Source organism: Erinaceus europaeus, unplaced genomic scaffold, assembly GCF_950295315.1.
Source record: "Erinaceus europaeus unplaced genomic scaffold, mEriEur2.1 scaffold_323, whole genome shotgun sequence".
In the NCBI taxonomy this organism is placed as follows: Eukaryota; Metazoa; Chordata; class Mammalia; order Eulipotyphla; family Erinaceidae; genus Erinaceus; species Erinaceus europaeus.
Window position 1 is genome coordinate 5316 of NW_026647220.1, and position 27167 is coordinate 32482.

The 27167-nt window shown below is 60.2% G+C and overlaps 1 protein-coding gene and 1 long non-coding RNA gene across 6 annotated transcripts; one reads left to right on the forward strand and one right to left on the reverse strand.

Moving 5' to 3' along the window:
* MBP (myelin basic protein) lies at positions 1-26439 on the forward strand. 5 transcript variants are annotated; one of them, XM_060183834.1, is made up of 7 exons: positions 1-441; positions 7093-7161; positions 17693-17800; positions 20221-20256; positions 20597-20623; positions 24671-24775; positions 26203-26439. In XM_060183834.1, the coding sequence occupies exons 1-7, from the start codon at positions 259-261 to the stop codon at positions 26245-26247; spliced, it is 573 nt and encodes a 190-aa protein (XP_060039817.1). In that variant the 5' UTR covers positions 1-258; the 3' UTR covers positions 26248-26439. The 5 variants fall into 5 exon arrangements, with proteins under 5 accessions (XP_060039817.1, XP_060039813.1, XP_060039814.1 ...); XM_060183830.1 differs by having other exon boundaries at positions 115-441; positions 7096-7161; XM_060183831.1 differs by lacking the exon at positions 20597-20623 and having other exon boundaries at positions 115-441.
* Positions 23269-24350, reverse strand: LOC132536245 (uncharacterized). Its single transcript, XR_009547901.1, has 3 exons — positions 24279-24350; positions 23968-23992; positions 23269-23576 (listed from the first exon to the last, which is right to left on the reverse strand). It is a non-coding gene; the product is annotated as an uncharacterized LOC132536245 (long non-coding RNA).
* Positions 26440-27167: the final 728 nt, after the last annotated feature.

A 27167-nucleotide genomic window follows, 5' to 3' on the forward strand; every position in this document is an offset into this window, starting at 1 on the left:
TGTCCCCCCTTGTTCGCAGGGGCGGCAGATGTGGCCGGGGACAATGAGGGGCCCTCCCGGGACGCAGCGGTGACAGACTCCCCGGGCGCAGCCAGCCCCGGCAACGTCTGGCAGGACGCCCGTCCAGCTGAGCAGGGGAGCCGCCCCCACCTCACCCGCCTCTTCTCGCGAGACGCCCCAGGCCGGGAGGACAACACCTTCAAAGACAGACCCTTGGAGTCGGACGGGCTGCAGACTGTGGAGGAGCTGGGCCCCGCCATGGCCGCACAGAAGAGGCCCTCTCAGCGGCACAGCGCCAAGTACCTGGCGTCCGCCAGCGCCCTGGACCACGGCCGCCCTGGCCTGCTGCCCCGACGCCCGGCCGGGGACCGCGGGCTGCTCCAGACCCTGGGCCGCTTCTTCAGCGGGGACAAGGCCGTCCCCAAGCGGGGCTCGGCCAAGGTGAGCGCCCGGGACTAGCCCAGCTCCCCGGGGTGCAGGCCACCTGGCCGCCCCGTCTGCAAACTCTGTACCTTCCGGATTCTGGACGGGAGGGACGAGGCGGGGGTCCCCATGTGTGACTCTGGGGGCTCTGCGTCCAGTCTGTGTCCCCCTCCCTCGTCCTGGGGTGCGAGGAACCCCTGTCCTGGCTTACCCCCCAACCCCCACCCCGGCCCTCAGGTCTTTGGGGTCAGCTGGCCGGTAAAGCCCCTCTGAGCCGATGCTCTGCTGTCTGACTTGTTTGCGACGTCAACGGGGACGGGGTCGGGGAGGAGGGGACTGAGCGCCTCTGTGACTGCTCTGGCCACCGTCCTGGTTACCCCTGCAGGCTCCTAACAGTCAACAGTGGTTTTTGTTTGTGTTATCTTTATCAGTAGTGATTTCATAATGATGAGCGAGACTGTAAGATCACAGGGGTACAGCTCCACACAGCTCCCACCCCCAGAGCTCCGTGTCCCATCCCCTCCACTGGAAGCTTCCCTGTTCTTTATCCCTCTGGGAGTCTGGACCCAAATTCTCTATGGGGAGCAGAAGGTGGGAGTTGTGGCTTCTGTCATTGCTTCTCCACTGGACATGGGTGTTGGCAGGTGGATCCACACCCCCAGCCTGTGTCTGTCTGTCCCTAGTGGGGCAGGGCTCTGGGGAGGGGAGGCTCCAGGACACGTGGGCGAGGGCGTCTTCCCAGGGAAGTCAGGACGGTGTCATGGTGGCATCTGCAACTTGATGGCTGAAAAGAGTTAAGATATAAAGCAGAACAAAGTGTTTAATAATCAGGAACCTAAAGGCAGGAATAGAGCAGATGAAACTAGGTGTCTCCATGTGGAGAGAAGCTAGAAAGTCTACTTTAGGTCTGTTCCAAGGAGCCCGTGACTTTACTAATTTTTCCTGAGCCTGACAGCTAACGTGTAGGTGGGCTAACGGTGTTGTCTGGGGAGGTGTTGTCAGAGCTGAGAGCAGGACTAGAAAGCTGACTCAGAAGTCTTAATAAAGGGATAGAGGGACGCGCCCTCTGCTGGCCGTGCTGGCTCTGTGGAGGGTTTTGGGTTTGTGTGAGAGAAGAGGCCACCCAGGATGGCCAGCCCTAGGCCGGGGCCGGGCGTCCGTTGGACTCTGAGGGGTGCTGGCTGGCTGGGGGGGGGGGGGCAAACAGGACAGCCAGGCCAGAGGAGAGGACAACAGCCTGTCCTCCAGCCCCATCCGCTCGCTGGCCCTGAGATCTGGTGAGGGCACAGCAGAGGGCTTGCCGTGGGGGGCCGGACACCCCAAGCCCCGGCCCCGGCCTCGGCCCTCAAAGTGTCAGGGCTTTGCTCCGACTCCAAGTCTGAAAACGGGGGGCCAGGTGGTCTGGAAATTGTTCAGCGCTGACTGTTGAGTTTGTCTTTTGTTCTGGGATCCTGGCTGGGGTCAGGGTCCAGGGGAGGCTCGGGCTTGACTCAGGTCTGAGAGTCCTCCCAAAGGGCGGAGGCCAGTGGCCGCTGTACTGCCCCTCTGCCGGTACCCCGGGCCGGGCCGAGTGTCCTGAGAGGACCGACTGCTCTCTGCCTCACGCCCACCGTCCTGCCTCTGCATCCTGTCTGTCTCGGGGGTACAGCTTCCTGACACCAAAGCATCGGTCAGCTGGCCCCGGCCCTAGTTCTAGCATCCCAGGAAGCCCTGCTCCCCTGGGAGTGGCCCCGGTGAGGAGGACGTGAGGGCTCTCGGGGCAGACTCAGGGCACACCAGCCGCAGGGGTCTCCGTGCTTCCAAAGGAAAGGTTCTGGACTTTGGGTCCTCTGTGTTTTGCAAGGATGCAAGGAAGGATGGGAGGAAAGGAGGGGAAAAAAAGGTGAAGGGAGAGAGGAAGAAAGAAAGAAAGAAAGAAAGAAAGAAAGAAAGAAAGAAAGAAAGAAAGAGAGGGAAAGGAAGGAAGGAAGGAAGGAAGAAAGAAAGAAAGGGAAAGACAGAAAGAAGAAAAAGGAAAGGGAGAGGGGCCAGGTGGTGGCATACCTGGTTGAGTGCACATGTTATAGGAAAGGGGGAAAGAGAGGAAGGAAGAAAAGAGAAAGAGGAAAGAAAAGGGTAGGGAGAGAAGGAGAAAGAGGAAAAAGGGGAAGAAAGAAAAAGAGGAGGGGAGGAAGGCAGGCAGGAAGGAAGGAAGGCGGTTGCCAGGTTGCCGCAGATGCAGGGCCCTGAGGGCACCGTCGCGGGACAGTGGGCAGTGAGAAGTGGCTTCAGTGGCTGTCAGGGGCCTCCAGGGCTGAGTATGGACAGAGGGGAGGCCACAGCCTTGTCCTCTCTGGGGGCAGCCAGCTCAGACCACTGGGCTTCACAACTGCCCACACAGGCCAGCCCACTCCAGATAGGGGTCTCTGCTCAGAGATGTTTGGGGAGGGGTCTCTGCTCAGAAATGCTTGTGAAGGGTCTCTGGTCAGAGATGATTGGGGAGGGGACTCTGCTCAGAGATGATTGGGGAGGGGACTCTGGTCAGAGATGTTTGGGTAGGGGTCTCTGGTCAGAGATGATTATGGAGGGGTCTCTGCTCAGAGATGTTTGGGGAGGGGTCTCTGCTCAGAGATGTTTGGGGAGGGGTCTCTGCTCATAGATGCTTGGAGAAGGTCTCTGCTCAGAGATGATTGGGGAGGGGACTTTGGTCAGAGATGATTGGGGAGGGGTCTCTGCTCAGAGATGATTGGGGAGGGATCTCTGCTCAGAGATGTTTGGGGAGGGGTCTGCTCATAGATGCTTGGAGAAGGTCTCTGGTCAGAGATGATTGGGGAGGGGTCTCTGGTCAGAGATGTTTGGGTAGGGGTCTCTGGTCAGAGATGATTATGGAGGGGTCTCTGCTCAGAGATGTTTGGGGAGGGGTCTCTGCTCAGAGATGATTAGGGAGGGGTCTCTGGTCAGAGATGATTGGGGAGGGGTCTCTGGTCAGAGATGATTGGGGAGGGGTCTCTGGTCAGAGGTGCTTGGGGAGGGGTCTCTGGTCAGAGATGATTGGGGAGGGCTCTCTGGTCAGAGATGATTGGGGAGGGGTCTCTGGTCAGAGATGTTTGGGGAGGGGTCTCTGGTCAGAGGTGCTTGGGGAGGGGTCTCTGGTCAGAGATGATTGGGGAGGGGTCTCTTCTCAGAGATGATTGGGGAGGGGTCTCTGGTCAGAGGTGCTTGGGGAGGGGTCTCTGGTCAGAGATGATTGGGGAGGGCTCTCTGGTCAGAGGTGCTTGGGGAGGGGTCTCTGGTCAGAGGTGCTTGGGGAGGGGTCTCTTCTCAGAGATGTTTGGGGAAGGTCTCTGCTCAGAGCTGTTTGGGGGAGGTCTCTGGTCAGAGGTGTTTGGGAAGGGGTCTCTGGTCAGAGATGATTGGGTAGGGGTCTCTGGTCAGAGATGATTGAGGAAGGGTCTCTGGTCAGAGATGTTTGGGGAAGGGTCTCTTCTCAGAGATGATTGGGGAAGGGTCTCTGGTCAGACATGATTGGGGAGGGGTCTCTGCTCAGAGATGTTTGGGGAAGGGTCTCTGGTCAGAGATGTTTGGGGAAGGGTCTCTGCTCAGAGATGTTTGGGGAAGGGTCTCTAGTCAGAGATGTTTGGGGAAGGGTCTCTGGTCAGAGGTGCTTGGGGAGGGGTCTCTGCTCAGAGATGCTGGAGAAGGTCTCTGCTCAGAGATGATTGGGGAGGGACTCTGGCACTTGTGGTTCCTGTCTGATCTGGGGGACAGCACACCTCGGGGGTGCCCCCATCTCCCCCCTGCCCTGCTCCCTGGCCACGGCTACTCCCTGCCTCTCAGGACCCGGGGTGGCCTTGGGGCCCGGCTCCCCCGACCATGCCTCCATGGCTGGGGTGAGGGGCTCCCAATGGGTGGAATGTCCCTGGCGGCCAGCCACCCCCGGGCCTGGGAATGCAGCCCCCCACGCCCATTCCTGGGGTGGGGGCTCAGAGGTGCCCTGCGCGCAGAAAGGCCGCCTTGTGGCCGGCGGGTGGGCAGGCGGGCACTGAGCCAGCACCCAGCTGGGTTTGAGGTAGGGTCAGTTCCCTGCACATGGCCTCAGGCAGGCTCCTGGGTGCTGCCCCGGTGCCACATCTGTCACTGAGCTCCAGGGCCGTCCACCCGTCAGCCTAGCCTCTGGGGTCCAGCAGGTGGGGGCCAGGAGCCTGCAGAACTGACCACAAGCCCAGCCGGCCAGCCCTGGGGTCCCCCGCGTCCAGACCAGTCCTTGGCTGAGTCTTGCGTGAGGTCTCCTCCCGTGGGGACTTCTAGTATCTCCGGCCTGGCCGCCGGTGGAGTGGCCGCCTGTTGTCCCCAAGGCCTGGGTGTGGTGGGCACTGGCGGGTGACGGGGCTTGCACCCCCTCCATGTGCCTGGAGCCCCCAAGTGTGTCTGTGGGGCCCCGGCCGGGCTCTGGGGTCCGGCTCCCTGGTGCGTCTGTCCCTCACCACGTCCCCCCAGGGCAGCCCGCCCTCATCCCCTCTCGCTCGTGTCCCAAGGGCCCCTGCTTCCGCGAGGGATGGCCGCCGGGGGCCGGACACACGTCCCCTGTGACTCCTGGCTCCAGGTCCCCGAGGCTGCCTGAAGTCTGGGCTGGGTGACGGCTGCCCGCCGCCTGCAGGCCCTCCCGCTCGGCCCCTTCAGGACCCGGGCCTCGGAGCCGGGCTGCGGGCTGGCCTGGCCCACACCACCCGTGGGGGCTGCACCTCTCCACCCCGGTCTCCCTCTGCTGTCTCTTCTCTGTCTTTATCTGTGTGTCTCTCTGTGTCTCTGTTTTCTGTGTACCTCTCTCTCTCTCTGTGTGTGTGTCTGTCTTTTTGTATCTCTCTGTGAGTCTCTGCTTCTATCTTTCTCTCTGTTTCTGTCTCTGTGTCTCTATTTTTGTCTCTGTGTTTCTCTCTCTCTCTGTTTCTCTTCCTCTGTCTCTGTCCCTGTGTCTGAGTCTGTCCTGCTGTGTCTGTCTCTGGATATCTCTCTGTTTGTCTTTATGCCTCATTATATCTCTCTGTGTCTCTGTTTACGTCTCTCTTAGTTCTATGTCTCTGTATCTCCTTATTTCTGTATCTCTGACTGTCTCCCTGACACGTCTGTATTATTTTGTGTGTCTCTTGATCTCTCTTTCTGTATGTCTCTGGGTGTCTCTGTGTCCTTACCTGTCTCTCTTGATGTCTCTGTCTCTCCCCGTCTGTCTCTGTTCACTCTGCTGTGACAGCCTCAGAGAATGTCCCCTGCCGTCACCCAGCTCTCGTGCTGGGAGTGGGCCTCTTCAACTGTGCCGACCTCCAAATTGAGAAGTCCCCAAGTGTTCCCCAAAGCGAGGGAGACTCAGCTCGGGCTGGGCCCCTGGCCCCCACCAAGAGGGAAGGGACTGGGAGAGTACCGGCTTCACCACTCGTGCGGACCCGGGCTGAGCCCCTGACACCACATTAGAGCTCACACAGCACCAGGGGAAGCTCCACGAATGGTGGAGTGATGTGGTGGTGTCTCTCCTTGCCTCTTGTCCCTTGTGGTATCTCTCCTTGACTTTGTCTCCATCTGAAAATGAAAGAAAAATTAAAGTTCACCAAGAGCAGCAGAATATAGCACATGGGTGAAAAATGAGTGAATGAATGTAGGAAGGAAGGAAGGAAGGAAGGAAGGAAGGAAGGAAGGAAGGGAGGGCAGGGACCCCACCCCTGCTGCAACCAGAGCAGGCAGACCCCGAGGGCCGCCAGGGTGATATCGAGAAGCTGCCTGCTGCGTCTCAGCCTGGATCCCATGCCCACCAGAGGGGAGCAGAGTGGGCAGATGGCTCCGGGGGCAGCTTCTAGGCCCTCACCCGTGCTGCTGTTCTCCAGAACATTCCTTCCTTGAGAAAAACAGAGACAGAGACGGGGGCCGGGCGGTAGCGCAGCGGGGAAAGAGCCCCCGGCTCCCCACCCGCAGGGGAGTCGCTTCCCAGGCGGTGAAGCAGGTCTGCAGGTGTCTGTCTTTCTCTCCCCCTCTGTCTCCCTCTCCTCTCTCCATGTCTCTCTGTCCTGTCCAGCAGCGACGACATCAGTAATAACTACAACAACTATAAACAAAACAAAAAAGAAAAGGAAAAAACAGAAACACCAGCTTCCGTGCCCTCGAACCCAGGCTCAAGCCCAGCAGCACCACACGCCAAAGCTGGGCCTGTTACCTGTCTGTCTCTCTGTCTTTCTGTCTCTGTCTCTCTGTCTCCAATAAAGCCTTGAGTGGAGGAAGCTGGTCACTTGAGCTCTGACCGCCCAGGAGGTGGTTTGATCTGGGGGACAGGGGCTCCCCTCGGGACTGAAGTAGCCCCAGACCGCCCCCTTCCCGGGGGGGCTTCCTCTCCTGCTCTGGCCAGCAGGGGACGTGGGGGTGTCCTGGACCCCGTCTCGTCTGCGCCTTAGACCCAAAGCAGAACACACAGTGGCCATGGTGACAGTGACAGCGCTGGTGGCCACTGCTGCCCCGTCCCCACTCGGACCCCTCCCCAGGTGAGGCCCCAGGAGAGACGCGAGACAGCTGGGTCCCCAGGCCCCCTTCCCGGCCGCGGCTTCCTGCCCCTATGTGCCCTCCTCCTGCCCCTCCCCCTGGCTGGGCTCCAGCCAAGCCACCGGGGAGCGTGTGACCCCGTGGGGACTCAACAGGCCGCTCTGTCCCCAGCAGGTCCCCTGGCTAAAGCAGCATGGGTGCCACCTGCCCTCCCAACGCAGTCTGTGCAGCCTCTACAAGGTAAGTGAGCTGGGCAGCCGAGGCCACCTGAGGCCACACACGGTCCCTTAGCCTCCCCAGGTCACCTGAGGCCACACACGGTCCCTTAGCCTCCCCCACAGGTCACCTGAGGTCACCTGAGGGCACACACGGTCCCTTAGCCCCCACAGGCCACCTGAGGTCACCTGAGACCACACATGGTCCCTTAGCCCCCACAGGCCACGTGAGGTCACCTGAGGCCACACACGGTCCCTTAGCCCCCCAGGTCACCTGAGGGCACACACGGTCCCTTAGCCTCCCCAGGTCACCTGAGGTCACCTGAGGGCACACACGGTCCCTTAGCCTCCCCAGGCCACCTGAGGCCACCTGAGGCCACACACGGTCCCTTAGCCCCCACAGGCCACCTGGGGTCACCTGAGGCCACACACGGTCCCTTAGATCTCTTAGGTGACCTGGGGTCACCTGGGGTCACACATGATCTCTTAGCCCCCCCAGGTCACCTGAGGCCACCTGAGGTCACCTGAGGTCACCTGAGGCCAAGGTCCCTTAGCCTCCCCCAGGCTACCTGGGGTCACCTGAGGCCACACACGGTCCCTTAGATCTCTTAGGTCACCTGGGGCCACCTCAGGTCACTGGAGGCCATCTGAAGCCACCTGAGGTCACCGGGATCACCTGAAGTCCCCAGCAGGGCTGTGGCGGCCCACTCCTGCCCAGTTCTGTGGTCACTCCTGAGTGGCCTCAGGCAGTCCCATGGGGTCTCCAGGAAGCTGGGTTTGGGTTAGGGAGAAGGCCCCTGGCAGGCAGGGCTGGGGACAGTGACTGCTGTGGCCTGGGGTGCCAACCGCCCTGGCCCTGACCAGCCGTGTCCTGTGGGTCCTGGCAGACCTGCACCGTGGGGAGAGGACCCTCTCTATGACCGGGGACCCGGGCCTGTCCTCCGTCCCCCCGGGGGATGGCCTCACTGGTCAGCTGGCCGCCCACACACATGGTCCCCAAGCCATCCTCAGCCCGGCCATGGCGGTGCCACTGCCAGCAGCCTGGGGACCGTGTGTGTCCCCAGCTGGAACCAGTGCCAGGCAGGGACGGGGTCCCCATCCTGGGAAGAGGCTGCCCCCTGTGAGTGTCCTCACAGCCCTGAGGACACATGGGGACCAGGCTGGCATCCCCGTGAGGGATCAGGTAGGTGTCACCCCTGAGGGGTCCATTCCCAAGAGCTGAAGGAGAGAGGCCAAGGGGCTGGACGCTGGGCAGTCAGTCGGTGGGTGGACGGACAGGCAGCGGCTCAGAGCTGGGAGTGATGGTCACCTGTGGGCAGGTGAGTGCTAGGTGGCTGGCTGGGTGGCCTTGGTGGGGTAGGCGCCGGTGGCCCTGGCTCAGAGTGGACACTCACCCGGAGTCAGTGACATTCCATCCCCAGGGGACAGTCACCACGGGAGTGTCCAGGACTGGGGGTAGGGGGGACAGGCCCTGGCGACCCAGGATGGGGAAGGCACGTCCTGCCTGCCCTGGTCAGTCTGTCCGTCCATCTGTCTGTCCGTCTCGGACAGGTGACACCCCTGGAGACACACCAGCCGCCCGCACCTGCTCGTCCTCCTTCCCCAGCTTCCAGGGAGGAAGGGTGGGTCCCCCCGAGCACCCTGGGGATCTAGTCTGGACCCTGGACAGGCAGGGCAGAGGCTCGGTCACTGTCACATGCTTGGGGAAGGGACACGGAGACGCCCAGAGCCCAGAGGAAGGGACAGACCGTGGAGGCCACCCAAGGGCCCTGATGTGCACAAGAGTCGTCACTGCCTCCTGGGGGTGGTCCCCAGTAGTGACACGGCCCCAGAGCCTCCGTCCCCACACGCAGAGTCCTCTGGGGCAGCGTGGCCCGCGTCCCGACTCCTCTGTCTGAGGCCACCGGGGAGACACTCGGATGGGCCAGGGTCCGCGGGGCCCAGGGATGGGCGCCGGTCTGCAGGCCCCTCTCTGTGGCATCCCTTCAAATGGCAGGGAGGGTCCCAGGTGACCCCTGGGTAGAGCACGTGGCCTCCAGGAGCGAGGCCCTGGGTTCGAGCCCTGACACCCCATGAGAGCACACGGGGAGTGGCACCAGAAGTTCCTAGAATGGTGATGCCTTCCTGTCTCTTCTCTCCCCTCCCCTCCTCTCCACTCTCTCCCTCTTCCCCTCTTTCTCTCCCCTCTCCCTCTTTCTCTCTGTTCCTTTCCCCTCTCTCTCTCTCTCCCCTTCTCCCTCTCCCTCTTTCTTTCTCCCCCTCTTCCTCTGTCTTCCTCTCTCCCCCTCTCCCTCTCTTTCTCTCTCTCCCCTTCTCCCTCTTCCTCTGTCCCTCCCTCTTCCTGTCTTTCCCCCTCTCCTTCTTTCTCTCCCCCTTCCCCTTGTCCTCTCTCTCTCCCTCTTCCTGTGTCTTTCTCTCCCCCTTTCCTGTTTCTCTCTCTCTCCTTCTGTTTACCTCTCTTCCCCCTTTCTCTCCCTTTCCTGTCTCTCTCTGTATTTTCCTCTCCCTCATTTCTTCCTCTCCCTCTCTCTCCCTATATCATTTAAATAGATCTCCTCCATCTTGTCTCTCTGTCTGTCTCATAAAAACACAGACTAAAATCTTGGTCCCAGGGCTGACTTGGTGGCAGTGCAGAGGTGGGAGGTCCTGGGTTGGAGCCCAGCACCGCACAGAAAGGTGACAGGAAGGCGGGACCCGTCTCACCGCTGGGGACACTTGCCCCTCCTGCCTCCCCCTCCCGACTCTGAGGGTCTGGGCGCAGCAGGGGGCTGGCCAGGGTCACCGTGGGGGCCGGGGTCATGCCCAGAGCTCAGCACTCGCACAGTGTCCTGTCCTGTCCCGTCCTGGCTCCCGGGCCAGCAGTCAGCCACCTGTAAGGAGAGGACGGGGACGAGGACGGGCCTGTCCCCACCTCCCGCCAGGACGGGCCTGTCCCACCTCCCGCCAGAACCTGCTCTGGGGACAGTCACAGCCTGCTGGCGCCCTCTGCTGATGACGGGTGACACTGCAGGGCAGAAATGATTTCTTGTTTCCTTCCTCCTCTCTCTTTATTAGTAATTTAATAGTGATTGACAAGATTATAAATTACAGGGGCACAGTGCCACACAGCTCCCACCCCCAGAGTCCCTGTCCCCTCCCCTCCACTGGAAGCTTCCCTGTGCTTTATCCCTCTGGGAGCCTGGACCCAAATTCTCTATGGGGAGCAGAAGGTGGGAGTTGTGGCTTCTGTCATTGCTTCTCCGCTGGACATGGGTGTTGGCAGGTGGATCCACACCCCCAGCCTGTGTCTGTCTGTCCCTGGTGGGGCAGGGCTCTGGGGAGGGGCGGGTTCTGGAAGCAACTTGCTGGAGGGAAAAGTGACTACTTCAGCCCCAGGAGAAGACTGTCATCCTCCTGCCCAGGGGCGTCCCCCCCAGTGGTGTCACTTCACCTGGACGCTGGCTTACTGTCACCCGGGACACCTGGTGGTCACCACAAAGTGCGGGGGTCATGGGACCCCCACCCTGGCAGGGGCTGACCCCAGGGGCCTCAGGGCTGAGAGGACACAGAAGGCCAGCATCTGAGCCGTTCACGCTCGGGGTGCCCGGGGACAGGAAGAAGGGCCGGGCCCGGGGGGAAGGAGGAGGGCTGTGAGCGTCCCCTACAGACGGGTGACGGGTTCCCGCGCGGATAAGCTGAGACCTGAAGCTCTCAGAATGGCCCAGGAGGTCAGTTTGTGTCACACACCCCTCGCCATGTGAAGAAGCCCTTTGAGGGTGACCGACGCGGCCCTGTCACCATGACAGCTGTGGTGTGGCATGGACCCTGTACCCTCTAGGGTGACAAATCTGGGGACCTGGGAAAAGGTCTGGGACAGAGGTCTGTCCTTCTGTCCTGCACCCTGCCCCCCCCCACTCGTCATCTCAGCCGGAGCCTCAGAGATCTCTGTGAGGGCAGGGAGACCCCAGGTAAGGTCACTGGTGTCAGGGCTGCTTTGAACGCCCTCACTGCCTCAGGGGCGGCTTGTGGGAGGCGATGGCACTGGAGAGCTTGAGGCCACTCTGCCGCCCCCAGACCCGGTGAGTCAGAAGCACCAGGAGAGGCCTCGGCACAGCGGCAAGGCATCAGCCCCGCTGGTGATGACCGTGGGTGGAGACACCCTGCATCCTTCTCACCGAGGGACTCCCAGAGGGACCGACAGACGGCCCCGGGACAGGCAGGCTTCCCTGTAAAGCCGGGATGTCCCTTAAGACGGGTGTTCCTTCCTTCCAGAGGTGAGCGGCTGCTGTAAGAGCCACCTGCAAGCGTGGCCTTTTCTCACCCCGTTTATCACTCTCAGCAGGAAGTGGAGTTGTGGCCAGTGCTGTGCGGCTCACTCGGGGCTGAAGAGACAGCTCAGTGGGTGAGGAGCAGGCCTGGACGGGCTTGAGCCCAGGCACTACATAGAAGGCGCTGCGGCCATAGAGGAGGCTCTGATGTTGTATCTCTCTCTCTCCTCTTTCTCTCTCCCTCTTTCTCCCTCTCTCTCTCCCTCTCCCCCTCCCTCTCTTTCTTTCTCCCTCTCCTCTCTCTCCTCTCTCTTTCTCCCTTTCTCTCTTTATCTCTCTCCCTCTGCTCTCTCTGCTCTTTCTCCCTTTCTTTCTCTCTCTCCCTCTGCTCTCTCTTCTCTTTCTCCCTTTCTCTCTCTTTCTCTCCCTCCCTCTTTCTCTCTTCTCTCTCTCTCTCCTCTCTCTCTCTCTGGAAAAGTGGCCTGGCAGAGTGAAATTGCACTTCAGCAAGACTCCAGCCACACACAGAGACGCACACACACTGGGGTTTAACTTGGTAGGAACCCCCAGGGGGCTGGGCGTGGTGCCCTGTGCAAAGGCCCACACAAGAATCTGGGTTCAAGCCCGTGCTCCCCGCCTGCAGGGGGATGCTTCAAGAGCGGCAACGCTGGTCTGCAGGTGTCTCTCCCTCTCTGTCTCCCCTCCTCTCTCAATTTCTCTCTGTCCTGTCCAATAAAATGGGGGGAAATGGCCATCAGGAGCAGTGGATTGGTAGTGCTGGCACTTCTTCTGGAGCCGCAGGGGCAGTTCGGGTCGTCTCTGGTTCCCCAGCGATGGAACATAGCGGCCCACCGGCCATGGCCTGTTCGATAGCGATTGAGGAGGGCCCGATCATAACGTGCTAGGTCAGAGCCGGGTTGACGCTCGCAGGGGTCTGTGATGAGGTGTTTGTTCTTTACCTCAGCTGACTGCCAGCTCTGTTTCCAAGAGACTGGAACAGAGAAGTTCAGCGTAGGCGTAGGGGACCAGATTGGGTGACGAGACGTCAAGCGTTGGACAGGGTGGGCGAAGATATCCACGTATATTGGCAGGTCCGGTCGAGCGTAGACGTGGGAAATGAACTTAGATGATGCCGCATCCCGACGAACATCTGGCGGGGCGATGTTGCTAAGAACTGGCAGCCATGGAACCGGGGTGGAACGGATGGTTCCAGAAATTATCCTCATGGAGGAATATAATTTGGAATCGACCAAGTGGACATGGGGGCTACGGAACCATACTGGGACACAGTATTCTGCAGTGGAATAGCATAATGCCAGAGAGGATGATCGTAGTGTGGAAGCGCTCGCGCCCCATGAGGAGCTGGCCAGTCTTGCAATGATGTGATTCCTCGCGCCCACCTTTGCTGCAGTTTTTATGAGATGTTCGTGAAATGACAGAGTGCGATCGAGAGTAACGCCAAGATAGACTGGCTGGGCTTCATGCCGGATTCTCGTTTCTTCTTCTAGCGTTTGCCCTTCCGTAGCCAGTCAACAGCGTCAGGTTGAGCCTGATGTCTGCTTGTTGCTGGCTTTGAAAGTGACTGGGATCCATGTGGATTCAGTCGGCTAGGAAGGATCGTCAGTTTCCCCAATAAATGGGTACTCACGGGATGCACCACGGGAAGGTCGATCCAATGCATCCCGCCGGATTCTCGTATCACCAAGCTGCACATTAAGCTCACGCGAGGCCAAGGCATGGTGTAGATGGAAAACAGATGATACCATTTTTGCAGTGCTAGGGATTAGCCGCCATTTTTTACAGTGCTGGCACTGAGCCCCAGGGACAACCCTGGAGGCAAGAGGGAGAGGGAGAGAGGGAGAGAGAGGGAGAGGTTTGCGGTGCTTTCCTAGAGTGGCCTCACCTCCTTGCAGCCCAGTGCAGCTGAGTCCCTGCTGCCCCCGTCCTTGCCAACACTGGGCACTGCCAGCATTTTGTGGCCACTCTGAGGCTGCGGCTCTGTGGCGTGGACCCCCACTTCCCTGGGGCGGTGTCCGTCCTCTCAGACATGGCGGGCTCCGCGGGTCAGCTTTTCACGCGGTGTCTGGCTGGTTCCGCCCCGTGTTCTGGTTCCGCCTGTGTTCTGGTCCCGCCCCGTGTTCTGGTTCCACCCCGTGTTCTGGTTCCGCCCCGTGTTCTGGTCCCGCCCCGTGTTCTGGTTCTGCGTCCTGGTTGCGTACGCGACACCCTCGTGTTCTCCCTCCGTCTGCGGCTTGCGCTGTCATCCTCTTAGCGACGTCTTGTCTACAGAGCCAATGCCGGTTATCTTCTTGTTGACTTTTATTGCTTTTTTATCTGTATTTATTGGATAGAGACAGCCGGAAATCAAGAGGGAGGGGAGATAGTGAGGAAGAGACAGAGAGACCCCTGCAGCCCTGCCTCAGCACTCGTGAAGCTTCCCCCTGCAGGTGGGGACCAGGGGCTTGAACCTGGGTCCTTGTGCCCTGGGACATGTGCGCTCCACCAGCTGCACCACCACCCGTCCCCTCGGGTCTGTTTTTTTTTTTTTTTTTTTTTTGTGGACCCTGCTGGCGTCAGGTCCGAGGACGTGTTCCCTGCCCCGGCCACGATCTCCTTTTATGCCGTCTTCTGAGCGGTGGTGACTTTGTGAAAGGGCGCGTGCTGGGGAATGAGGGGTCTGTCACTCGCGCTGAGGGCCTCGCGTCCTCACGTGGGGACCCTCTTGTTCTGATGCTGCTGCTTGTAAACTCTCCTCGCCGTCCAGCGGGTCATCTCTGTGCCTCCGTCAAACACAGTGGGTGGCGTCTCTGTGGCTCCTTCCCATGACTGTGTCCGTGTGTCCCTCTGCCTAGGCCTACACTGTCTAGATGACCATGGCCACATCACACATCTTCAATCCAAGCGATGCGACATCTTGAGGGAGATTTCTCTCCCCTCCTTGGTCTTTGTTTTGGACCCTTTGCATTTTCAGACAATTTTAGAATCCATCTCTTTCTCTCTCTCTCTCTTCTTTTTAAATTTTTTTGTATCGTATTTGCATGTTATTAACAGCAACAGTAATCCCAGGTGATACATGGGTTGTAAATTTCTCTGAAAATCATCTAGCCAAAGACACTGGTGTCCTTAAATGACGAGCCTTTTATATTTACACATGAGATGGTCTAAGCACTGGGAACATAAGGAGATTTGGTGACTGCTGAGAATGGCTCTTTTCCCCAAGCACCATAGCTGCAAACAATCAGAATGTAGGAAGCGGTCACTGATTTCTTCAGGGCGTTTTACTCTCAGCTCCACAGGTTAGCAGCATAAGCAGGGAACTGTGCAAAGCACTGCTTTCTTTCCTGTCGGTGGGAATGGTAAGAGGGGTTGGTGAACAGTGAATTTTCTTTCTTTTCTTTTTAAATTTTTTATTATCTTTATTTATTGGAAAGAGACAGCAAAAATTGAAAGGGAAAAGGGTGATAGAGAAGGAGAGAGAGAGAGACAGAGACCTGGAGCAGTGCTTCACCACTCGCAAAGCCTCCCCCCCGCAGGTGGGGACCACCACCCGGCCGTGAAGCTCTCTCTCTAAACAGTGTCCAGGAGGAGAGTCTCACCGGGCTCCATCATATCTGCAGATCAGCTTGCTAACAATTGAGACCTCTGCTTTATTTCATTTTTTAAAATATTTTATTTATTTTTATTTTCCCTTTTGTTGCCCTTGTTTTTTATTGTTGTTGTAGTTATTATTGTTATTGATGCCGTCGTTGTTAGGACAGAGAGAAATGGAGAGAGGAGGGGAAGACACAGAGGGGAGAGAAAGACAGACACCTGGTTCACCGCCTGGGAAGCGACTCCCCTGCAGGTGGGGAGCCGGGGGCTCGAACCGGGATCCTTACGCCGGTCCCTGCGCTTTGCGCCACGTGTGCTTAACCCGCAGCGCTACAGCCCGACTCCCTCATTTTTTTTTACAATTATGTATGTGCAGGACAGGAAAAGGTCAGTTGTTTTACAGTTCACATTCACTGTGTGTGAAGCCTTGCACTCCATGAACACGGTCTGTCTCCCTCTTGTCTAACTCCCACCGGGGTTTCTAGATTTGGGCGTAAAAAGTCTATTATCTTTTGTCAGATTAGCAGATAGGAATGTGTGTACTTGGTGTCACTCTGTATTACTGGGCTTCTAAACTTGGGGTTTTAAATATTTTAATATTTAAGATGTATTTACTGTGAGGAAGGAGTGAAGGAAGAGAGAGAGACACACACACAAAGGCAGAGACTGAGAGACTAGAGCCCTGCTCAGCTCTGGCCTAAGGTGGTGCTGAGGCTTGAACCTGCAGCTCTGGGGCCTGCTGTGTTCAGGTTGGTGCTCTGACAGGCTGGGCTGTCTCCCTGTCCTGAGCTCTGGGTTTTCTCTGTCTGTGTTTACTGCTAGCATATGGCGTGTGGTGGACTCGGCGTCACTGCAGCTGGACTCCAAGCACGTGGCCGCCGCGCGGGGTCTGAGCTGCTGGGCACAGGCTGGAGAGCGGCCCGGCGGGAGGACGCGTCTGGCCTTGGCAATTGCTATAGCTACCCTTCGGTCCCAGACAGGGGACACAGCATAACAGTTCTGCAAATGACTCTCCTTCCTGAGGCTGAGTTCCCAGGTTCAATCCCCAGCACCACCATCAGCCAGAGTTGAGCAGTGCTCTAGGGATAATAATAATAATAACGCTCAGGGCCCTGGGATAATAATAATAACTACAACAAAATATGAATCCGAATGTCTGATTCTCTTTCAAAAAAAAAATCTCCTTAAAGAACCTGAACTGCATTTGGTGTACTGCACCAAAGTAAAAGATTCGGGGGGGGGGGGGGTGGTGGTGGTAAGGGGGATACAGGTCCAAAAAGGATGACAGAGAACCTAGTGGAGGTTGTACTGTTATGTGGACAACTGAGAAATGTTATGCATGTACACACTATTGTATTTACTGTTGAATGTAGAACATTAATCCCCCCAATAAAGAAATTTTTAAAAATTAAATAATTTAAAAAATTTAAATCTACTTTAAAAAAAAGGAAAGGAAAAAGGTCCCCCCTCCCCTTGTAGACTCTGGGTTAACAGCTGGGGACCCTCTTGGTGTAAGGAAAAGTCTCGGGGCTCAGGTCCCTGCTGGGAGCCGTGAGACATCGACACAAAAGGACTGCCCCCACCTCCCCACCCCAATATCACAGCTCCGCACGCTCACTCTCAAGCTGCCCGCTTCATGCAGGTCCATACATGAAGCCGCACGTCCCTCCACCCCGTCAGCCCCGTGTAAGAGGTACACTGGGTCTTTCAGCGACAAGCGTCAGGATGAGAAGGGCCGGCTGCCGGATCACTGCCGTGGGGAGGGGTCAGCACAGAGACCCGGCACTTCCTGAATCCCCAGACAAGCCTTGGGGGACCGCTTGGGCTAAAAGAATTCATTCAGCTTCTTCCCAACAGCCCTGAGAAGGTTCTGGAATTGCCGGGTGTCAGGAGAGAGCACCTCCCTGCCCTGCCATCCTGAGGCCTGGCCTGCCCGTCCTGTCTTGTTGGTCCTCTGCTGCCCTAGCCTATCCCCTCCTGTTCTGGCCTGTGTTGTCCTTCCTGTTCTGTCTGTCCCCTCATGTCCCCACATGTCCCTTGCTCCCCTAACTGTTCTCTGCTGCTCTGTCTTGTCCTGTCTGTTCCCTCCCACCCTTCCTGTCCCTTCTGTCACCTCCTGTCTCTTGTCTGTCCCTTTCTGTCCTGCCTGTCCCCTCCTGCCCTGTCTCTCTTGTCTCCTCCTGTCCTGTCTCTCCTGTCCCCTCCTGTCCTGTCTCTCTTGTCCCCTCCTGTCCTATCTCCCCTGTCCCCTACTGTCCTGCCCCCTCCTGTCCTCTCTTGTCCCCTCCTGTCCTTTCTCTCGTCTCCTCCTGTCCTGTCTCTCCTGTCCCCTCCTGTCCTGTCCCCTCCTGTCCTGTCTCTCTTGTCCCCTCCTGTCCTGTCTCTCTTGTCCCCTCCTGTCCCCTTCTGCTGGGATGCCACCAGGCCACACTGCAGGGGCTCCGTGTCCGTGGACAGAGCTAGCCACACTGTTCCCGTGGGGCCTCCCTCCTGCTGATGGCCCCTTGGGTGCCCGCATGCCAGTGGTCTGCAGGAAGGTGCTCCTCGGCGCTGGCCCGTGCTGAGTTAGGCTTCTACAACATTCTGCCTGCAGAGTGCTGGTTCAGCCTTGGCTCCCATGTCCTGTCCTTGCTGTGGGCTGAGGGTCAGTGAGTGTGTGGCTCAGTTCAGCAGCGGCCAGCTGTGTGTGCGCAGGGTCCTGAGTCCCCTGTCTTGCAGGACACGCACCACGCAGCCAGGCCTGCCCACTATGGCTCACTGCCCCAGAAGTCCCCGCACGGCCGGGCGCAGGAGGAGAACCCCGTGGTGCACTTCTTTAAGAATATTGTGAGTACTGCCCAGGGCAGGGAGGGCGTGTTGTCCCGTCCAGGGCTGAGGGGTCCCAACAGCACTGGCTCAGCCCAGGAGGGGCAGTGCTCCCAAGGATGCCGGCCCAGGGGTGTGGTTACACCCAGGCTGAGCCAGCTGCGGCTCCAGTTGGAGACCCATCCATCACACTTAGCACTGAGGACTGACCCACACGCTCTAAGCTCTGGTTCACACAGCTGTGAGCCTTCCCACACACAGCTGTGAGCCTTCCCACATGCCCCGAGCTGTGCACACGGGTGTGAGTCTTCCCACATGCCCCGAGCTGTGCACACAGGTGTGAGTATTTCCCACAGCTCTGAGCTGTGCACACAGGTGTGAGTATTTCCCACAGCCCTGAGCTGTGCACACAGGTGTATTTCCCACAGCCCTGAGCTATGCACACAGGTGAGTATTTCCCACATGCTCTGAGCTGTGCACACAGGTGTGAATCTTTCCCACATGCCCTGAGCTGTGCACACATGTGTGAGTATTTCCCACATGCCCTGAGCTGTGCACACAGGTGTGAGTATTTCCCACATGCCCTGAGCTGTGCACACAGGTGTATTTCCCACATGCTCTGAGCTGTGCACACGGGTGTATTTCCCACATGCCCTGAGCTGTGCACACAGGTGTATTTCCCACATGCTCTGAGCTGTGCACACAGGTGTATTTCCCACATGCTCTGAGCTGTGCACACAGGTGTGAGTATTTCCCACAGCTCTGAGCTGTGCACACGATGTATTTCCCACATGCCCTGAGCTGTGCACACGGGTGTATTTCCCACATGCCCTGAGCTGTGCACACAGGTGTGAGTCTTTCCCACATGCTCTGAGCCGTGCACACAGGTGTAAGTATTTCCCACAGCTCTGAGCTGTGCACACGATGTATTTCCCACATGCTCTGAGCTGTGCACACAGGTGTATTTCCCACATGCCCTGAGCTGTGCCCACGGGTGTGAGTATTTCCCACATGCCCTGAGCTGTGCACACAGGTGTGAGTATTTCCCACATGCCCTGAGCTGTGCACACAGGTGTGAGTCTTTCCCACAGCTCTGAGCTGTGCACACAGGTGTGAGTATTTCCCACAGCTCTGAGCTGTGCACACAGGTGTATTTCCCACATGCTCTGAGCTGTGCACACAGGTATATTTCCCACATGCTCTGAGCTGCGCACACAGGTGTGAACCTTTCCCACATGCCCTGAGCTGTGCACACAGGTGTATTTCCCACATGCCCTGAGCTGTGCACATAGGTGTATTTCCCACATGCCCTGAGCTGTGCACACAGGTGTGAGTATTTCCCACATGCTCTGAGCTGCGCACACAGGTGTGAACCTTTCCCACATGCCCTGAGCTGTGCACACAGGTGTGAGTATTTCCCACATGCCCTGAGCTGTGCACACAGGTGTGAGTATTTCCCACATGCTCTGTGCTGTGCACACAGGTGTGAATCTTTCCCACATGCTCTGAGCTGTGCACACAGGTGTGAGTATTTCCCACATGCCCTGAGCTGTGCACACAGGTGTGAGTATTTCCCACATGCCCTGAGCTGTGCACACAGGTGTGAGTATTTCCCACATGCCCTGAGCTGTGCACACAGGTGTGAGTATTTCCCACATGCTCTGAGCTGTGCACACAGGTGTGAGTATTTCCCACATGCCCTGAGCTGTGCACACGGTGTATTTCCCACATGCTCTGAGCTGTGCACACAGGTGTATTTCCCAAATGCCCTGAGCTGTGCACACGGTGTGAGTCTTTCCCACATGCCCTGAGCTGTGCACACAGGTGTATTTCTCACATGCTCTGAGCTGTGCACACAGGTGTGAGTATTTCCCACATGCTCTGAGCTGTGCACACAGGTGTGAGTATTTCCCACATGCTCTGAGCTGTGCACACAGATGTGAGCATTTCCCACATGCCCTGAGCTGTGCACACGGTATGAGTCCTTCCCACATGCCCCCAGCTCCAGCACATGGGTGTGAGTCTGTCCCAGATGAGCTGAGCCCCACTTCACTCAGGTGTGCACTATCTCAGAAACACGAGGTCTGCATGCACCCCTGACCCCAGTAAGTTCAGATCCAAGGCAGTGTGGACATACCCCAAAGAACACTGAATGAACTCCACTGGGTTGTGAGTCTGCCTCCCCGCTAGAAAGGATGGCGGACGGGCTCCCATGTCCATTGCTGCCAAGGGGGTCTCAGGAGCTCCCTCAGTGTGGTGTCCAGACCCCCGTGCTCTCGGGGAGCCGGTGTGGGCTGTGCAGAGCCATGTGCCCGCAGATATCCCTCCCGCTGAAAGGGGGGCTGCAGAGAGTGGAAGCTGCTTGTGCCCAGAGCCGCAGGCTGGGCATGCACAGGCGACCTGGGAGCACCCCCGCCAAGCTCACGGCTCTGTCTCCACAGGTGACTCCTCGCACACCTCCACCATCACAAGGAAAGGTAAGTCCTCCCCGGTTGTGATCCCCCTCCTCCACGCTCCTAAGTCACATGGAGAGACTGGCCACAGGTCCCCAGGCTGGCCCCAGGCCCCGCCACGGACACCCCAAGAGGACTGGCTGGCAAGCGGCCGCCGATCCCTCCCCTGGGGGGCAGGTGGCCATGCAGACATCCTGGTCCCTGTGTCACCCTCCAGTCCCCACCTGATGCTGCCTGTGGGTGTGAACCACACCCGTGGGACCAGCCTCCCATGTCAGACTGAGTCTTGGTGGACAAGATTCCTCTGGCACTGACCTCTCTCTCTCTCTCTCTCCCTCCCTCCCTCCTTCCCTTGCTCTCACAGGGCAGAGGCCTGAGCAGATTCAGCTGGGTAGGTGGTCAGCACTGTCCTTCCGCTCTCGCTTCTGACCACACTCCGCGCTCCCCTCTCTCCGCCCCCCACCCCGACTCTCCTAACTGCCTGCTTCTCTCCCAGAGGGCCCCCCACACAGCTCGCCCAGGACCAGCACATGCTTCTTTTCCAGAGGCTTTCTGGAGCATTCCATGGTGTTTTCCCCAGGGAGGAGCAGAAGAATCATTAAGTAAACCCATTTTCTCCAGTAGGATTTACAGCTGAAGTCTGCATGGGGACCCAGCAAGCAGCAGAGCACTTCTGCTCCCAGACACTCTCTGCTAAGCAGAGAGGCACTCGGCCACTTGGTCCATAGAGCTGGACTCCTGGGAAGGTGTGGGGGTTGCTTGGGCAAGGAGGGGGGAGAGATAGAGTCAGAGAAACAGACGGGGGGAGAGAGGAAAAAGGAGGAGGAGGAGGAGAGGTAGCTGCAGAGGGAGAGAGGGAGAGAGGGAGAGGGAGAGAGAGAGAGACAGACACACAGAGAGAACAGCCTCCATGGGCTCCCTGGGTGCTGTGCAGGGTGCTGAGAGAGGAGACACCCCACAGCCCTGCCCACCCTCCATGGGCTCCCTGGGTGCTGTGCAGGGTGCTGAGAGAGGAGACACCCCACAGCCCTGCCCACCCTCCATGGGCTCCCTGGGTGCTGTGCAGGGTGCTGAGAGAGGAGACACCCCACAGCCCTGCCCACCCTCCATGGGCTCCCTGGGTGCTGTGCAGGGTGCTGAGAGAGGAGAGACCCCACAGCCCTGTCCACCCTCCATGGGCTCCCTGGGTGCTGTGCAGGGTGCTGAGAGAGGAGACACCCCACAGCCCTGCCCACCCTCCATGGGCTCCCTGGGTGCTGTGCCTGGTGCTGAGAGAGGAGACACCCCACAGCCCTGCCCACCCTCCATGGGCTCCCTGGGTGCTGTGCCTGGTGCTGAGAGAGGAGACACCCCACAGCCCTGCCCACCCTCCATGGGCTCCCTGGGTGCTGTGCAGGGTGCTGAGAGGGGAGACACCCCACAGCCCTGCCCACCCTCCATGGGCTCCCTGGGTGCTGTGCCTGGTGCTGAGAGAGGAGACACCCCACAGCCCTGCCCACCCTCCATGGGCTCCCTGGGTGCTGTGCAGGGTGCTGAGAGAGGAGACACCCCACAGCCCTGCCCACCCTCCATGCTGCCCCAGTGCTGCCCATGGTGTTAGGACTGAAACCAGGACCTTATACGTGATCAGACATGCACTCTACCCACTGAGCCATCTCCTAGTGCACAGAATAAATTTCAAAAGAGATAGTGAAGTGATCAAGCACAGAGATGCACAGAGAAGGTCCCACACTCGGTCCTGACATCATGCATGCCAGAGCGGAGAGGCGCTCTGCTCAGAGAGAGATGCAGGGAGGGGAGAAGGGGAAAGAAGAGGAGAGGAGGGTAGAAAAGGGCAGAAGAAGCAGTCTCCTGGCAGGCTACGGCCACCTCAGCGGCCCTCAGGCTGAGCCCACCCTCCCCGCAGCCCCTCCCTGTCTCTTTCTCTAGGTGCAGACCAGGTGGAGGATGTGGGGTGACCGTGGCTGTGGGGGGCGTCTCAGCCCGCAGCTAACCCGAGCTCTGTCTGCTCCCTCCGCTCTCTGTGGTACTAATGACATGTTTCCTCCCAGCCCACCCCTGCAGACCTGGGGGCTGTGGACCCTCTCCCAGCCCACCCCTGCAGACCTGGGGGCTGTGGACCCTCTCCCAGCCCACCCCTGTATACCTGGGGGCTGTGGACCCTCTCCCAGCCCACCCCTGCAGACCTGGGGGCTGTGGACCCTCTCCCAGCCCACCCCTGCAGACCTGGGGGCTGTGGACCCTCTCCCAGCCCACCCCTGCAGACCTGGGGGCTGTGGACCCTCTCCCAGCCCACCCCTGCAGACCTGGGGACTGTGGACCCTCTCCCAGCCCACCCCTGCAGACCTGGGGGCTGTGGACCCTCTCCCAGCCCACCCCTGCAGACCTGGGGGCTGTGGACCCTCTCCCAGCCCACCCCTGCAGACCTGGGGGCTGTGGACCCTCTCCCAGCCCACCCCTGCAGACCTGGGGGCTGTGGACCCTCTCCCAGCCCACCCCTGCAGACCTGGGGGCTGTGGACCCTCTCCCAGCCCACCCCTGTATACCTGGGGGCTGTGGACTCTCTCCCAGCCCATCCCTGCAGACCTGGGGGCTGTGGACCCTCTCCCAGCCCACCCCTGCAGACCTGGGGGCTGTGGACCCTTTCCCAGCCCACCCCTGTATACCTGGGGGCTGTGGACTCTCTCCCAGCCCACCCCTGCAGACCTGGGGGCTGTGGACCCTCTCCCAGCCCATCCCTGCAGACCTGGGGGCTGTGGTCTCCCCTCCCAGCCCACCCCTGCAGACCTGGGGGCTGTGGACCCTCTCCCAGCCCATCCCTGCAGACCTGGGGGCTGTGGTCTCCCCTCCCAGCCCACCCCTGCAGATCTGGGGGCTGTGGTCTCCCCACGGTCTCTGCCCACCCCACCCCCACCATGTGAGGGCTGGGTTGATCTGAGCTGTGGAGGGGAAGGGCCTAGATGGGCAGAGGGCCAGCCCCATGCTGAGAGGCCCCTTAGGTGTCCGAGCAGCAGGGATGAGAGGCCTGCTCTGGGCTGGACACAACTCCGAGCCCCCTGGGGGCCTTCCCAGAGGCAGCGGCCCCAGTACTGCTGGCATCTGGTTGTCCAGCTGATGCCTTAAACCTGTGGGGACACAGACTTGCATCGGCCTTACTTGCACCCCACACGGGTCGAGAGAGAGGCTCCTGGTCCCACGTCCCCAGTGGGACCCCTGGGCCGGTGGCCATCATGAGTGGGTCCCTGTGTCCCGACTGTGGGTCAGGGATGTGATATGGGAGACAGGAGCGGGACCAGGAGCATCTAGTCTGTCTCCAGCAGGCTGGGTCCCAGACCCCCAGGGCACTCACCCCACCCGGCCAGGCTCTGAATGACCTCTGTCCCCCCAGGATGGCCACCCCACCCCGCCAGGCTCTAAGTGACCTGTGCCCCCCAGGATGGCCACCCCACCCGGCCAGGCTCTGAATGACCTCTGTCCCCCCAGGATGGTCACCCCACTCCACCAGGCTCTGAGTGACCTCTGTCCCCCCAGGATGGCCATCCCACCCCACCAGGCTCTGAGTGACCTCTGTGCCCCCCAGGATGGCCACCCCACCTGGCCAGGCCCTGAGTGACCTCTGTGCCCCCCAGGATGGCCACCCCACCTGGCCAGGCTCTGAGTGACCTCTGTGCCCCCCAGGATGGTCACCCTGCCCCACCAGGCTCTGAGTGACCTCTGTGCCCCCAGGATGGTCACCCCACCCCGCCAGGCTCTGAGTGACCTCTGTGCCCCCCAGGATGGTCACCCTGCCCGGCCAGGCTCCGAGTGACCTCTGTCCCCCCAGGATGGTCACCCCACCTGGCCAGGATCTGAATGACCTCTGTGCCCCCCAGGATGGCCATCCCACCCCACCAGGCTCCGAATGACCTCTGTGCCCCCAGGGTGGTCACCCCACCCGGCCAGGCTCTGAATGACCTCTGTCTCCCCAGGATGGCCACCCCACCTGGCCAGGCTCTGAGTGACCTCTGTGCCTCCCAGTATGGTCACCCCACCAGGCTCTGAATGACCTCTGTGCCCCCAGGATGGTCACCCCACCAGGCTCTGAATGACCTCTGTCCCCCCAGGATGGCCATCCTACCCCACCAGGCTCCGAATGACCTCTGTCTCCTCAGGATGGCCACCCCACCTGGCCAGGCTCTGAGTGACCTCTGTGCCTCCCAGGATGGTCACCCCACCAGGCTCTGAATGACCTCTGTGCCCCCAGGATGGTCACCCCACCAGGCTCTGAATGACCTTTGTCCCCCCAGGATGGCCACCCCACCCCGCCAGGCTCTGAATGACCTCTGTCCCCCCAGGATGGCCACCCCACCCAGCCAGGCTCTGAGTGACCTCTGTCCCCCCAGGATGGCCACCCCACCTGGCCAGGCTCTGAGTGACCTCTGCCCCCCCCCCCCAACAGGGAGCTGAGGGCCAGAAGCCAGGATTTGGCTATGGAGGCCGGGCTTCAGCCCACAAGGGGCCCAAGGGGGACCCCCAGGGGACACTCTCCAAAATCTTTAAGCTGGTAAGGAAGCTTTCACTCTGGGAAGTGGGGGGAGGGGGGACAGGGGACAGGGGACCAGGGTGGCCCGGGGCCTAGCTCAGCTGGGTGTCAGGACAACACCAGGCAGGAAACTGTGTCCCTGAGGTGGCCATGTCCCCTGGCAGGAGCCTAGGTCAGCATGGAGACACACTGGTCCCCAAGGGCTGAGGGCCAGTGCAGGCTGGGCAGGTGTCCAGAACACTGAGGGGCAGAGGCCCAGTCTGAGGTCCCCACTTGTCCCTGTGTCCATGGAGAGACTTCTCTGGTCTCCTGGCCTGGCACCATCTGCTCAGGTGTGAGGTCTCTGCAGACAGACAGAACTGCAGGCCGGGTGGCAACAGCAGCCGGGCTCCAGGAGAGGAGGGTGGCCAGGAGTGACAAGCGACCACAGAGGCAGGGCGGCCACCAGAGAGGGCCTGAGACCGTGTGCTCAGACCCCGAGGGTGGTCGCATGTGACAAGGGCCCACACAGTGGACACAATGTCCCTGTCCAGGACAGTGAGTGAAGGTCCGAGGGTTCGTCCCCAACACAGGGGTCTGGCTATGGAGCCAGGTGTCCAGAAACACCCCCCCCTGAAGGCAGAAGGGGGCTGGACCCCCTGGAGGGGACTGCAGCTGGCCACCAGGGACGGCCCACACAGTGGCATGGGAGCCTAGTGACCCCTCCCTGAGAGGCTCACAAGGGGACAGGTGGCCAACTGGACTCCATCAGGGGCCCCCGCCCAGGTGTGAGCTGTGTCCGGGGTCAGGGTGACAGTTGGGGACAGCTGTGAGCTGGAGTGGAGGCCCACCTAGGACTCTGGGCTCAGCCAGGTAGCCACATGGGGACAGATGGCAGGATCGCCCAGTCAAAGGGAGAAGCCTCCTGCAGATGACCAGAGGTGACCCTGAGCAAAGCCCTGCTCCACCGTCCACCCTGGGCAAGCTCGAGGGAGGACAGAAGCCAGAGCCGCCTGGCTTCACACGCCTGGCACGTGGCCTGCACGCTGCCCCCTGGTGACTGATGAGGGACTCTGGGTGACAGGCAGAGCTACTGTCTCCTTGCTGAGCCCGCACCCGCTCCCCCCTCGGCCTGTCCTCCTTGCAGGGGTGTCTGTGCCCGCGGACCCTTGAGGTCACTGCGGGGGGCTTGTCAGGAGAGGGGGTGGAGCTGCCCCCCCATCCCCCCGTGTCCCTCTGACCATCCCCTCTGTAGTTGAAGAGAATCCGCCCCCATCAGAGCAACATAGAACAGGTGACAGTGACCCTAGAAATGCAGGTGGCTGTCCTCAGGGACGGAACCCAGGTGAGCCAGCATTCAGAGGGGGCGCACGGGCTGCGGGGGGGTCAGGTTCGAGTTCCCCGTGTCCAGCCAGGGAGGGGACGTGAGGACGTGGGGCCTGACTCTGCTTCTCCGCTTCTCTCTCCAGGGAGGACGGGACAGCCGCTCAGGGTCTCCTCTAGCCAGACGCTGAGGTCCGGAGCCCCGCCCTTCGCTTCCTAACCCCTCAGCTGCCCCTCTAACCTGGCGCCCACCCCCACCCCCACCCCCCACCCAGGAGATGGTGCCACCCCTGCTACTGACCCCCGCCGCCCCCCCCCCCCAGAGACACCCTCCCCAACCTGAGCAGATGCACCAGGGGCCCTGGACCTGACGAGAACTTTGCGGGGGGGAGGGGGCCCAACCCAAGGCCCGGACCTGCCTTGGTGGCCCTGCCTGGTGGCCACTTGGGGAGCCACCCAGAGGGATGGCAGCCTGGGGAGGGAGGTCTTCGGGCTTCCTCCACCCCTCGCAAACTAATGAGCCTAACAGGCTGTGGTCAGGGCTGCCCCCGAGGGACACGGTATGTGAGGTAGGCAGGCAGGGGAGGCCGGGTGCAGCTCAGGGGGGAGGGGGCGCCCCTGTCATGGGAGCATGCGCAGCAGAGGAGGAGGAGGAGGAGGAGGAGGAGGAGGAGGAGGAGGAGGAGGAGGAGGAGGAGGAGGAGGAAGCGAAGCAGGAGGAGGAGACGGAGTGGCTGTGTCACAGCCCAGAGCAGGGACTAGGGTTTCGGGGGAGAGGGCAGGAGCTTCACGAGGCCCCGCAGGGAGCTAGAGGGACCCTCAGAACCCCATGCCCTGCCCAGCGGCCAGCCGGACAGAGAGGGACCTGCGTGGGTGGGAAGATTCTGGGGCAGCCCACGGTCACTGCGGCCACCTCGGGGGAGGGGACCACGAGTGACCGGTGGCTTTGTCCCCAGGGCAGCACGGGCCAGCTGTACTAACCCTCCTCACAGACTTACTCCCCCCCGCCCCCATCCCGGTCCCCCGCCCAGGAGCCACCCCAGGGTGCAGATAGGACTGTCCCTGGGTCCTCTCGCCAGGCGACCTCCCCAGGAATTGGGGACGTCAGTGT